Source organism: Protopterus annectens, chromosome 16.part0 (assembly GCF_019279795.1).
Source record: "Protopterus annectens isolate FY-2018-M chromosome 16.part0, PAN1.0, whole genome shotgun sequence".
Lineage (NCBI taxonomy): Eukaryota > Metazoa > Chordata > Ceratodontiformes > Protopteridae > Protopterus > Protopterus annectens.
The window spans coordinates 255,623,155-255,637,976 of NC_056750.1; the positions used below are offsets into that span (position 1 = coordinate 255,623,155).

The 14,822-nt window shown below is 36.0% G+C and overlaps 1 protein-coding gene across 1 annotated transcript in view; it reads right to left on the reverse strand.

Annotated features, from left to right (window-relative positions):
• The window catches only part of LOC122790586 (extracellular calcium-sensing receptor-like), a 115,631-nt gene extending 101,015 nt beyond the window's left edge, over nt 1-14,616 (reverse strand). Inside the window, exons 1-3 of the mRNA XM_044058112.1 lie at nt 14,527-14,616; nt 11,817-11,920; nt 4,652-4,943 (exon numbers count right to left, since the gene is read on the reverse strand). Of these exons, the coding sequence (XP_043914047.1) occupies nt 4,652-4,943; nt 11,817-11,920; nt 14,527-14,616 (486 nt within the window). The remainder of the gene's footprint in view (nt 1-4,651; nt 4,944-11,816; nt 11,921-14,526) is intronic.
• Nucleotides 14,617-14,822: the final 206 nt, after the last annotated feature.

A 14,822-nucleotide genomic window follows, 5' to 3' on the forward strand; every position in this document is an offset into this window, starting at 1 on the left:
GTTTCATACAAATGCACAATATTAGTGTGTGTGTGTGTGTGTGTGTGTATGTGTGTATATATATATATATATATATATATATATGTGTGTGTGTGTGTATATATATATATATATATATATATATGTGTGTGTGTGTGTGTGTGTGTGTGTGTGTGTGTGTATGTGTGTGTGTATATGTATATATATATATATATATATATATATATATATATAGATAGTTAGCCTCATAGCTCAGGAATCAGGGACAAAATCAAAACAAATCAGAGGCCATGATGCCCTTATAAAGTTGCCAGAATAAAATGATTTGCAATGGGGACTGGAACAGACACAAAGACTTGAGTAAAAATAGCAGCAAAGTGAACAGAAAGGCACTAGAATGGAACTTTAAAAAGGTAAATTATACTCAGGGGAGTTTAGCAGCAAAACTGGAATATAAACAGCTATAAAAGTACTGAAACACAAATCCTGGAGCAAAATTCACAATACTGCCACTACTGAAATCCCACAACAGACTAAGGCACCAGACTATGCAGAACTTTACCAGTAATTCTATTTAGGGTACAAATGCTGTAATAAATGACTAAATTAGGCATAAATCTGGCATTAATTCAAATTTCTGTCACAACTGTGAATTAAACTGCAAGATAAAGGCCACAGATAGTGTTCTAAATATAACTTAAGGGGACAGAAGTGTTGAATAATGTATAAACAATGCTAATATCTTGCAGTAATACACAGTCTTCCCACAACTCCAAATGATGCTACAAGACTAAAGTCACAGAAAAAAGTAAAAAAAAAAAAAAGCAAACAGATAACTCTTTTTATGTTTCAAAAATAAGAAAAAAGCAGAAAACACTGAACCTTGAGGTAAAGACCCTAACTTAACCATTATGTCAAATACACAGCCTTAATGGGCCCCAGCAATATCCTGGGATGCCTGCTAAATAGCTTGAAACATGACCTGTCAGAACCACTTGAGTTACTTTTCAACTATAGCCTCAAAACTAGTTGAAAGTATTCTAAGAACTAAGCAAACATGGGATTGGAGGAGATTCTACCGATAAGGATGACTGCAATTAGGGATATAGACAATAGGCAAGAGGGGGCTGGAATTTATTGGAGAAAAAATGGCAAAGGAACCAAGGTAAAAAAAAAAGTCTTTCAGCTTTTCCCAGTTAGGGGTCGCCACAGCAGAACTCTGGTCCGCTAATGATTGGCAGTGGATTTTTGCGGTGCTGAGTTGCCAGCCCAATGCGCAACCTTCAAAGAAGGCACACCCATTCACGCACGTACCTACCTGCATGTCTTTAAACGTCACACGACCGCGGGAAGGACATGCAGACTCCACACAGAAGGCTCTCCAGCCAAGAATCAAGTGGGAGAACCTCTTGCTGTAAGGCAACAACGCTAACCACTGCACCACCATGGCCTCCAAAGTAACCAAGGTATTAGTAACAAATAACTAGAGAGTGAAAGATGATAAAATGGGAAGATGACAAGAATTCATTTAGACTGCAGGTTAGAGATTGTTTTCCCTATCAAGGATTGATATCCGAGTATAAGCATAGAGAAAGAAATAGGGGGGGGTCCTAAATGAAAGACCAGCACTGGTAGAGCTTTTTAATAGAATCTAGAACAAAAGCTGCCATTAAAACAGGAATAAATTAGTAGAGCATATAAAATATTCCATGATAACTATAAGAATCAATCAGAGGAGGTTAGAAAGGATTGGGAAGAGAGACTGGATAAGCAATTCACAAAGAAACAATGGGAGGATATATGTATGTCTCCCAAATATGCAACAAAATCTAGAAGATTTAGGATTTTTGCTTGGAAATGTTTACATAGGTATTTTTTACCCCATGTAGACTCCAGAGAATTTTTCCTCAGGTAGATAGCAAATGTTGGAAGTATGACAGAGAAGAAAGAGATAATTGAGAAAATATTTTCTGGGAGTACAGTGAGTTGGCGGACTTTAAGGATTCCCTGCGGGATACTATGTCAGAGATGCTGGGTCTGCAGATTGGTGTGATGAGGAAGAGGATTTTTCTGAGCTATGATACAGAATAGGAATTGCCTAGACATCATAAGGCCTTTCTGTGTCTAATAATGGTGGCTGCCATAAAAGCAATTACTAGAAAATGGAAATCAAAATCTAAGCCAACTATATTAGAAGCAGAGAATACAGTAATAAAGATAAAAGAAATGGAACTGAGATCTTTAGAAAAGGGTAGGAGCAAATCACATAGGAGAACATGGGAATAATACATACAGGGGAGGAATGAGGTTTAAAAGAAGGCAGGACTTAAATGAGCTATGTAATGTTTGACTGAAAATGATTAGGTAGATTATAAGTGAATTATAATGTTTGCAACTAGGAGTGTGTCAGTACAGTTTGTGATATAAAATGCTTGCAACTAGGATTGTGTCAGTGTGGTTTGTTTTCATCTGTATAGCTGTATGATTGCTTATGTCATAAGTGATGGTTTAATAAAGATGTTTCTTATTTAAAAAAGGGGGCAGGAATTGAATAATTTATGTAATGTTGTTTAGGTTATATGATATATAGCAATATGTGTGAAGCATAATACTTGTTAATGCAGTTTCATGATTTTTATATAAATGTAAATGTGCCTATGTCACAAGTGATAATACAATAAGGGTGTTAAAAAAAAAAAACTGGCTTGGTACCATGAGAATGTAGAACAGCAACAGTTATCTCACTTTATAAGGGTGAACCTTCAACTGATCCTGGAAAGTACAGACTCATTATTCTGTCTAGTCTAATATGCAAAACAATTAAATGAATTATCATGGAAATGATGAACAAAGACATAGGCAACCTCCAGACACTGGACTTAACTCAGTTTGGCTTTGTCAAGAGAAGGTCATGCCTACTAAACCTGGTGGACTGCTTATGAAGGTCACCAAGGTAATTGCTGAAGGGAAAATGGTGTATACCTTAACCTGGCTAAGGCATTCAATATAATACCTCTCTTGGGTATAGTTGGCAAACTGACTGAACTGGGCATAAACCCCTACATAACTCATTGGATTGTGAGTTGGCGCACAGACAGGACTCAGGAAGTCAGGATCAGTGAGACTGCTTTGACTAAGAGACCACTCACCAACAGGGTACTTCAGAGCTCCATGCTGGATCCTCTACTATTTGGCATCTACTTCACAGAGATAAAGGCTAATGCTAAGGGCCTTTGACTGACCAAGTTCACAGATGACTGCAAATTGGGAGCTATCATAGAATCACCCCCATGGCACAATCATCTTACAAGAAGGGTCTAACATAGACAAATGACTGGTGCCAAAGTCACAGATTAAATTAATACCAAGAAATGCATTATAGTGTTTTTTGAGAAAATGGACGCCCAGGCTAATTATTCCATTGATAAGATACCCCTAAGAGCTGACACCATAGTTAGGCATCCAGGAACATATGTAGACTGTAATGTAGCTTTTGACCAACATGTGTCCATGGTAGTGAGTCACCCGACTTATAAGTGATGCCATGGCATCCAAGTCCAAGGATGTCATAGTGCCACTTTATCCAGCCCTTATCACACCCATCATCAAGTATAATGCCTCCTTCAGCATGCACCTGACCAGAGATATGCAACAGTTGAAATGCCCACAAAGGTTCCTTACCAGGTGAATCCAGGAAAAAAGCACATTGTCTTATATGGATCACCTTAAAATCTTAGCTCTATAATCTGTCTTCTACAGGTTACAGAGAGGCAATCTATGCCTGGCATACAAGACATCCTCGGATCCAGCTTTGATGGACCTTTTGCTCATCTGCAAAATGAACAGCATCAGAACTACTAAAGCCAAGGATCAAAATTTTGTTTGTGACAAAAATAGAACACATTGGCAAGACAGATATGTGTCTCAGAGGATCCCCATGCTCTGGAATAGGCTTCCCATCAATGTGAAGCAGAGTCCATCCCTAACCATATTTAAATGTAACCTTGACCAATGGATATAAAATTGGTAATATACCCCAGGTCTGACTCCCATGTCTCTGATAGACCGAGGCAGACTATAAATATTCCCATCCTAACATACCCCACCACACATAACCTTTAATAATTGCCTAACATACTTCCTCCTAATAAACACCTGTGATACATAGGGACATGACTGGGTTGGGTTGCACAACTAGGTTTATAAAGGCCCTGGTTGTCGTTAGCCTATTGTATACCTATAAACCTATTAACATTCATTCACTGAAGGACACGAAAACTCACTGTCATTATTTAGTAACAGCAGTCTTCAACAGTTTGCCAGAACACCATAGATTTAACAGAGCAAAAATATGAGACAAAATCAAGGACGTTCTGCACAATCATGGACAGCTGAGTGTTATGCATACAAAGAAAATATCACTATGTTTGTTGGGGTGTGATTGCTTGCAGTTATGCAGAACTGAAGACATGGGAGGGAGCCTTCACATTACCTAACCAGTTGCATAATTTAACTTGCAGAAAAAGAACAGTAGTTATATTACAGTTTTGACATAATATTTAACAACATTTCTTCCAATCTTCATTCATTGCTCTTCTTATTGTTATGTTGGTTAATCTGCTGTTTTCCATACTGCCTGAGTATAACTGTAAATCAGAGGTTTTATTCTCACCTGTGGAAATCTGAATATCCCCAAGAGCTCCGCTATGGGTTGGGACACATAAGACAGAAATTCCCCGGTAGTTCCACTGATCTTTGACTCGCTCTGGCATACATAATTTGGTGACAGTGTTTGCTGAGCTGATAGCAATGCCAGACTATTCTCAATTGCAGTGACCTCTGTAGAACAAGTGTCATAAATCAAGAAACCAAGTGACACATTTTGCAGTAATTTGCTCTTTATATTGACTTCTTCAGTTGCATACACCATAGCTAACAGGTCTTGGTATGCCAGAGTATCAAACCTGAAATTTACAAGTGACAATTGTAGTACACATTTTTTGTGACATGGAAACAATTTCTTAGCTATTGTGTGGGAAACAGATTTTCAATGAAATGAACTTTTTATATAAAGATGTCATTGGTCTTGCGATCTGCAAGAATGTTTAATAGTTTAACTAAAAAATACCGTCAGATAGTTTCAGTGGTCCACTCTGAATTTAATTCACTGTTCCTTTTACTGTTTCTTTGCAATAGGAAAGAGACACACGCCATTGTTTTGGTAAGAATGAGGATAATAGATACTGATGCATTATGTACTCTTAATTTTAGTGAAATGTTTAATACACAGAATCAGATGAAAACAGTGCTATGATGCTCAGTGACTCTCTAAAGAATGTTGTAAAGGTGCAGGAAAGCTAAAGGTATACCTCTGAACTGTCCAGAATTTCACAGAATGTCCTGCTTTCTGTCTCACATTTTAGTCAGATCCTCTTAAAATCTGTGACTTCTGGGAAGTTATTGAGGATTAAAGTAATTAAATACTCCTAGACATGTGTGTTTCAGACTTCATATTCTTCAACATCTTTGTTAGGCACCTTTCTGATGTAAGGAGGGCATTTAACAATGTTTTGTTAAGTACCTTGCACTATTGATAAACCTAGATTTGCACTGAAACATGAACAAAAATCATCGCAGAACAGCAGAGGGAAGCTAAAATAGCTACCAAATTTTTAATATATTTCACGCTACCGTATTTAATTTTTTGTATGTGACAGCAAGAAATACATTACATCTTTTAAAACTGGAACAAAAAAACCACAAAAAATAAACACACAACTGATGTAGCGCCACTGAGAAGTTTAATGTTTATAGTATCTCATAAAACCATAAGGGCTTTTGTCCCAAAAGTAAGGACTTCTTCAGATAACAAAAATCCCCAAAGTGCAGTCGTAAAAAATATACATCAATTAATCACATGTATCAGACCAACCAATACAAATTGTTAACCAATAACCTACTAATTAATTAAAAATTGAGTTTATATTACCACCACAGGTTGAATATCACATTGAATAAACATGCCATCAAAAATATTTAAATAAACAAAATATAAATATATATTAGTAATACAAAAATACATAAATTACAATCATTACATTAAAAAGCCCTCCCTCAAAATAGGTGTATATTTATCTTTCCATCCAGTCTAGTATAAATGATTTTGGTATTACTATCTATAAAGATTATGAGACTCTTTCTCATGAATCTACAATCTTTCAGAATTTTTATCTACATTTTTCTAGTCACCATCCTTTCTGGCAAAAAATAACATTGTGAAGGACTGATTTGTTAGAATTTCTAGACTTGTTTCAGATGATGAAAAATGAATTAATAATGTATTATACTAAATAATATGTTTTTTGGAAAGAGGTTACCCCTAAAAATTAGTTTGTGCTATATTGAACATTGTGAGAGATGGTAGGAAATATAATTATGCACCTATTTTGAGGGAGTCCACAGACTTAAGTACTAAAGCTAATTATAGTGTTAATGGTTTTGAGAAAGCTATGGTATGATATTTTATGTAGTGGAAAATATTTCTAAACCAATAGGAGGTAGGTTTTGAAGAGCAATGATTTAAGCCGGAGAACCTTATTGGCAAATTAAATTAAATGCAACATCTGCCCCCGGTTTGAATGACAAGACATCAATTAATGGTATTTTATAATTAAAATCTACGGATAATTAATGTAATGATTGTAATTTATATATTTTTGTATTACTAATAAATATTTATATTTTATTTAAATATTTTGATGGTATTTTTATTTAATGTGATATTCAATCTGTGGTGGTAATATAAACACAGTTTTTAATTAATTAGTAGGTTATTAGTCAACAATTTTTATTGGTCGGTCTGATACATGTGAATAATTGATCTATATTGTTTAAGACTGCACTTTGGGATTTTTGTTATCTGATGAAGTCCTTACTTTTAGGATGAAAGCTCTTATGGTCTTTTGAGATATTATAGACATCAAAAATCTTGGCAGTGCTACATCAGTGTTGTGTTTATTTTTTACCTTTTAAAATTGCTACAGGAATAGAGATTCACTTTCCTTCTGGTCAGTCTCTGTGAGACAACACCAAGAAGGCTGCAGGTTTCAAATCTGTTAAGCACTTCTCTTCTCACTCCTACACATTCTTTTTTTCCTTTTTTTTCTTTATCTTGATGCACACAGCATGTAAAGTTCCATGCACTCCAAAGAATTGTGTGGCAGTGTATTACAGCTTTCAAAGCTATAAAACACTTACAGCCTTTACTCTTTTTTTCTGTAACTTTAAACACAGAGCTCTCCATGTACTGCAAATAATTATCAGGCCTCTCTGAACATAACAAGGTAGTTTCTGAAACTGATGCCAAGATTAATTTTTTTTTGCACATTGCTTCTCTCCACTGTTGAAATAAAGTGCTTGACATCCATTTCTGAAACATGTGATAATTTGGTTATGATCATAGACCCAATCATAATCCTTTATATTGTTTTTCCTGCTACATGTGAAAGCCATCCACACTTTGGCACAGAGACTTTGTTGAACTCATAGTTTTAAAGTAGTCATTCTGATATCAGCTTTGAACCACAGAGATTTACTTCATAAAACTTACTGATTTTCTTTTAATAATGTTGGACTGATAATCAGTTGTAACTATGCTTCTTAATATGTAAGCATCTGATAAAAACAGTTACTTTAGACTGGGCTGGTTTATTATAAGGACAGTTACTGTATATGATACATTTTGTTTCGTAATTGAATGTTTAACTGGTTCACTGCAACATGTCATAGTCAACTATATTGTATTGCATAGCTCCTGAGTAACAAACTTTCTACAGGGAGATTGTGCTGGAGGGGCAGGTCATTCAATAATGGAATAAAAGAAAAACTGAAACTGCATATATAGAACAAACTATTTCCTGCATTTGTGGTATGACTGCCACAACAGTACTGCTGAGTCTGATTTAAGGCAGATGCGTGTTAAGTGAATTCTTTCTTTCCCTGCCTTTTCTTGGGCTGGTGTGATGTGTGGTGTGTCTTTATCAAAGAATAGAGGAGGTGTACTAATAGTATGGTACTGAAACATGAGGAAAAATAGAAAATGTGCCTACTTATGCTTTTCACCAAGTCAGTGTCTGCAAATTCCTTAATAAAACAGTGTAAGAAACTTCTCTGTGTGGAAGATTTTCAGTCCATATATTTCTAGTTAATCACTGTATATTAATCAGATCAGACAATAGTAGTAGAAGTAGCGAAATTAAACTCGTCTTAAGTCAAAACAAAACAAAACAAAAAATAATAATAGAAAATATATAATTGTACAGCATTACTAAGTATTCAAAAGTAATTCAAGCAAGGCAGGCAGTCTGTTTCCAGTCAAAAATCCTTTATTAAGTACACAGACCAGCGATCCAAGTAAAACAAAAATAGAGTAATAATTTCCTCACAAGCTTTCTAAATATTATTGTTTATTGTGCTGTAAAACAAAGTGTTATTGGTGCACATATTAAATTCACATCCCTTCCCCCATCAGTGTGAAATTCGAGCTGGGTCTGCCCTACTTAGTAGCTGTCATAATAATATAAAACCCTTATGTACTTTAAATAAAATTTATAATGATGTGGTACCTCTTATTTAACCAGATTATTAAGTATATTATTAAGTCTGTGATTTTATCCAAGACAATATACTACATGGCTGGAAATATATCAACCTTAGTTCATTTGGCAATCAAAAAAAAAATATATATATATATATATATATATATATATATATAAATATATACATATACATTTTGCATGTAAAAATCAATTTCTATTTTCATAACCTATTGTTAACAAAGATCTGTATATGTATATATTTACATATAGTGAGTGAGATTGCTAAGCAAGTGGGATCACTGCAACAAGAAGTTGTATAAAGAGTGGTGTCTAATCACCAAGAAACCCATTTTCCTTTATTCTGGAAAGGGTGGGTGGCAAGGGGTACAAGGCTGCTGTCTTGTAAGGCATACATGGATTACAGGGATGCAGAAAGAGGGATCAATTAGTTCAGCACCTGCCGTCTATGCTCCTCTGCATATGGCAGTTGTGGTAAGAGGTGTGCTGTAGTAATTAGCAAGGGGAGGTAAATGACAACAGGTTCCAACGTTATGGGGTCAGTTATGTGATTTATTAATTGGCTCTGTGGCAATTAGTCAACATTTTGGATTCAGAGTAAATTCAACATGCCAGAACTTTCTCTGAATCCAAAATGCTGACTATCTCAGATTTGCTAACAGTATCTATAAGACTACTGGGGATTGCATTTTGCCATCTGTATTTTATTCATGATAAGAGAGTACGTACTACTTAACATAAGGTAAGATTCTAGTCAAAACGCTAGTAACCATAAGGGTAGCAGTCAGTAAGGCCTTAGTACTCAGATGATTTTAACAATAGATTAAAATTTTGTTCAGTACTGCTGCTGTTCATAGTTATCAGTCAAAACCTTTGATTAACATGGCAACACATTTTCTCTTTTTCCTTCAGTTTCTTTCTTTCTTTCTCCATTAGCTAACCCAATAGCTGCCCATAATAGCCACATATTCTAACCTAACTTCTTATCCGGTTTTTCATATTACATCAATTTAATGTGATGTGAACATTACTGAAAATTAGCATTTTATGTTAACCAAAATATCTGTCTCACAGGGATTGCTTGTTTAGACAAATTTTAAGTTATAACTTCTTGTTTTCCCTTCTCTGGATTTAGCTAATCTCCCTACACGTCTCTTTTATTATGATTTATTTTGCATTTAGAGTCAGAGAAGTTACTTGAGCTGTTATTTTCGCTGCTAAATGAACACTGACTTTAATGTAACATGCAAGGATAACCTTTCGTTTTTATAGTATGCCATAATGCGGTGTCTACATTTTCAGACACACACACACACACACACACACGCACAGACGCACACACACGCACACACACACAGACGTGCACACACACACACACACACACACACACACACACACACACACACACACACACACACACACACACACACACACACCTTACAAAACAAAGAAAATCCAGAGTTGCCGGGGTAACAGGCATAATGAAAAATAGCTTAACCATAGTTTGTACAACTCGTCAAGTCATATTGTTAAGTAACTTGTGCCCATTGTCATAAGAAAGTCTTTCTATATTACACAGCTTATAAACAAAGGGATTATGTCCAGATATAGCGATGTCATTGTCCCCATTTACTCAGCCCTCATCAGTAATTTGAGTATAATGCTCCCTCTGGCATGTATCAGTCCAGACATACGCAACAAGTAGAACACCCACAGAGATACCTTACTACAAGGATACAAGACCTAAACAATATGTCTTACATGGACTGACTCATTGCCCAGTCAGTATAATTGTAATCCTACAGACTGCAAAGAGGTGACCTGTGTCTGGCATAAAAGGCATCCTTTGACCCACCCAGTACTGATGGATTTACTGCACATCAGTAAGTCAGTGGCATCAGAAAGACATAGTCAAAACCTCTCCTGCAACATCAACAGAATGGTTTGGAGGGACAGGTATATCTCCAGAGGATACCTCTGCTCTGAAACAGATACCCCATCAATGTAAAATAAGGTTCATCCCTGTCCAAATTTAAGTGGAACTTGGATCTATGGATGTGAAACAGAAAATTTACCCCAGGACTGCCCCCTGTACTACTAATGGATGGAGACAGTTCCTAAATGGTTTATCCCATGCATGGGTCCCCTCAAATTGTCTATGGTATAATCCCAGTTATTCTCATTGGGGGTAATATATAATTATTGGACATGGGATGAGTAAGGCCAATATCTAACCAAATGGGATAAGTTAATTCTAGCACAAAAGGGGAAACTGGATAGGCTTAAAATGGCCCGCATGGGCGGCTAGCCTGGTACTTACCTATGAACCAATGAACTTATAAGAGACACTGAAAGAACTAATTATGATGACTGCGCCAACAAAGAGGTAACCTTCGGACCTTTCAGGATGGAGGAAGTGGAGTACCCCAAATCCTGCATATGGTGCTTAATACAACATGGAATGTGTACAGTAGGATTTTGGGAAAGGAATAATACAGCTCAAATGATACTGGGTATTATGATTATGCATGAGGTGAGAAAGAACATTAATGCAAATTAATTTTGTTCTATTTTAATAAGATGTAAATGTCCATTGTTTGTGCTATATGTACAATGGCAAATATGTTGCATAATATGGTAGATAAATGTGGAATTAATATTATATATGAAAATGTCAATGATAAACAGTATTGTTGAAAAGCTTTGTTACATATGCAGCAATAAAATTATAAAGTTAAAAGAAAAGAACTAATAAAATGCACATTGGAAGATGGGATGAGAAGACATAACAGAAACATTACAGATGCATTACCAAGTATCATAGAGCCTTAAAAGCTCATCTTTCTCTGTTTTTTGTTAGTCCCAACAAGGACATGCTCCTTGTATGGCTTTGGAGAGCCTAACAAGAACACCAGGTGACCTATTTGCACTTTCCTGAGGATGAGGATTAGGATGACACATGCAACAATGAAGGGATATAAGCAAAGAAAGACAGGTGATTGCTCGGATTTTCTAAAAATTCATTTTTTTTTCATAGACAGGATTATGAATGCATGCATGTCCTTTCTCAAGAGATCCAAAAACAAAGCAGCTAACACCAACGCAATACAACAACCAGCAAAGCTTTCAGATATCAAGTACCCTTCCTCAGTGCTTGCACTGAGGAAGGGTACTTGATACCTGAAAGCTTTGCTGCTGCAATTAAACTGGTTGCTGTCTTACGTTGGTGTTAGCTGTTTTATTTTTGGATTTATTGCTCGTTTTACAGCTACATCTTTACTCTGGGATGGTCTTTTGGTTTTGTCTTTCTCAAGAGGACACAGAATCTAAATCAGTAAAAGAATTGAAGATTCAATGAAACAAGCATATAGTAATGGCTGCATAACATAACATAAACCTACAAGTGAGATGCTAAACAAAGGTGGTAGCTCAGGTAGATGCAAAAGATCCCCTGGCACCTATAAAAAAGAATAGGGGAAATTCCCATATGCCCTGGCCAAATTTCTCCTAGTAATATAAAGTCACCTTGGGTCTCCCCTGAAGAGGCCTCTAACCTAGAGGACCAACTCAGTCAACAAAGGATAAATAAAATAAATTAAAAAATGTGTTTGATATTGAAAAGTGTAAACAGCAATGTAGAGGTCTAAGTAAAACATTGAACATCAAAAGTTTCTGTAACAGAATTAAAATATGTTAAGGATCCGATGCCTCCTTATGTCCTCACACCCGTCTGATATACATATGCAATTTCTGAGGATACTCTACCTCAGCATAAGGAGAATTCCCAAAGATACTGCAGGCCTAGAATTAGTATGAACAAAAACACTTGCATATTAGTGTTCACACTTTTTAATGTTAGAAACTTGTGTGTCAAAGTTCTGCATTGCTCCCCAAGATAACGTATCTACTCAAAACATTGGACCATATAAAAGAAAACATGTTAATGGGATTGAATATATTCTTGGCATATTTATAAGATATATTAAGGCTAATGATCATGAGGCCCTTTACTGTCTGGGTCAGTAAAACCTTTTACAGGGTTATGAACATAAATTATGGAAAAAACTGTTTCTGTCCAATATTTAAAGGAGGATTAAGTAAAGAGTGTGAATTTAACATACAGTCTGGTGCCTGTGACTTGTATTCCATAAACGGTTAAAAAGTACTGTTAATAAGAACTTTTTATACTTTTCCAATCATCCACTCCATATTTCACTAGTCAGTAATGATTTTTGTATAGATCAGTATTGTTATAGATTATGTTCTTACCAAGAAATGTTAGTTTTTTTATCGACCACGAGCTTCTGTATTCTCCTCTATGTCTTTTTCCATAAAAACAATGGTTTATACCGAGGATTAAAAGTACATCATCAGTAATATTCAATCACTACAGCAAATGGATCATAAAATTGTAGTATTCTGAAGGTAGAAGAGGCATCCTTTTTAAGATCACACTAGATCTTTCTAAATCAGTATTGTGGAGACCTCCTAAAGGATTGACCAGCATTAAGTGCTAAAGTCACTATATCTAACCAGAAGGCTGTGCCAGGGGGAAACCAAGTCAAACTAGGAAATGCTGACCAGGAGATATGTTTAAACATCTAGTGCGTGGTCTCAAACTCAAGCTGGAAAACTAAGTCCAGTGAATGACCAAACGTTTATACATTGCAGTGAAAACTACCTGAGTTTAGCTGGATCTTTCCAACAGCTCCAGTAATTCCATGGTGAGTTCACAAGTCTCAGAATTGACTAAGGATTAAAATTAATCAAAATTAACCATCAAGGGATTCACAGACTAGGTACGGGAGGAGATCTGGAAACTTTCAGAAATGTTTCCATTAACCCGGTGGATGTTACACAGACAGGAATCTAAAATTCACTGTTGTACCTTGAACATGTTCACAGATATTAACGTCCACCATCATCATGTCCAGCGCCACAGAAACAAATGGCCACTCCTTTGCGGTATTCTTTTGCCAAGCTTTTGGATCTTAAATTGAAAGCAGTAATCCAAATAAACTTTCTTTGAAGAAAACTGACTAGAGGCAATTTTTTTCTGAAATTTGTTAAAAGCTTCTACTAGTTTAAAAAGGGATCAACACCTTCATGTAGGGCTTCTAGCAGGAAGCAAGGGTTCATTTCAACAGAAACTCAGCACTGATCCCAAGCTAATCCTTTTGGCTTTTGTTCTCTCTGTGTCCTAAAGTGATATATTACTTCATTAAACATCAGTAGAATGTCCGCTCTTCAACATGCAGTGTTTACTACATCTCTATTCATGACTGCAGCTTTATTCTGTCCAAGTAAAGGATCATTTATTACTGACTTATTATCTATTTATCCCACCTGTTCGTCTGTGTTTCTTAATCCCTTTACTCCTTTTTACTAGTCTCTTATTCATCGTTGCTGGTACTGGAGACGTGCTTCCTTCTGTCAGCCTTCTGGTTACTGTTAAGACAGGACCCCTGCATCTGTTTGTCCTTCCACAAATCACATTTCATTTCCTTTTTTGATCTTTGGTTCCTTCCTTACAACAGCTATCATCTGTTAGATACCCTATTTCTCTTCTACCAGGCTGTTAATATTCTGTAATATTCTGTCTTTAAAGCGGATATGTTGTATAATATAATGGATACAGTTTTATATATATATATGTGTGTGTGTGTGTAATGGTGTCTTCTTTTCTGATTATTCCATCTTGTATGCTGCTGTGTCTTATATGAACATATAAATAAGCTGATACAAGCAGAAAAGAGATATAGCAAATTTATTAGTTGTTGGATAGCTACCACTGGTAACCCTTCCCCATGTCTTCTCCCAGTCTTCCCAGGTTCCACTGACTTGCATTCCTTCAGCCTTCCCCTATAAGCCATTCCAGAGCTCAAGCACATTTTAGAACGCAGTCTTTTCATAAACCTGACTAGAGTATTACCTTTTTAGCTGCCACTGCTGCCTCATCTGCTTGCCATCCTTCTGAATTCATAATTATCTCCCTTCTCATTGCATAACTCATCAAAGTCATGCTTTTGTACTTCTTCTTTACTTCAGAGGAATGCACTGCCTTTATTTATTGTAGTTCCTCCTTACTTCAGAGGAATGCACTGCCTTTATTCGTTGTACTTCCTTCTTACTTCAGCGGAGTGCATTGCCTTTATTCATGGTACTTCCTCCTTACCTCAGAGGAGTGCACTGCCTTTATTCGTTGTACTTCTTCCTTACCTCAGAGGA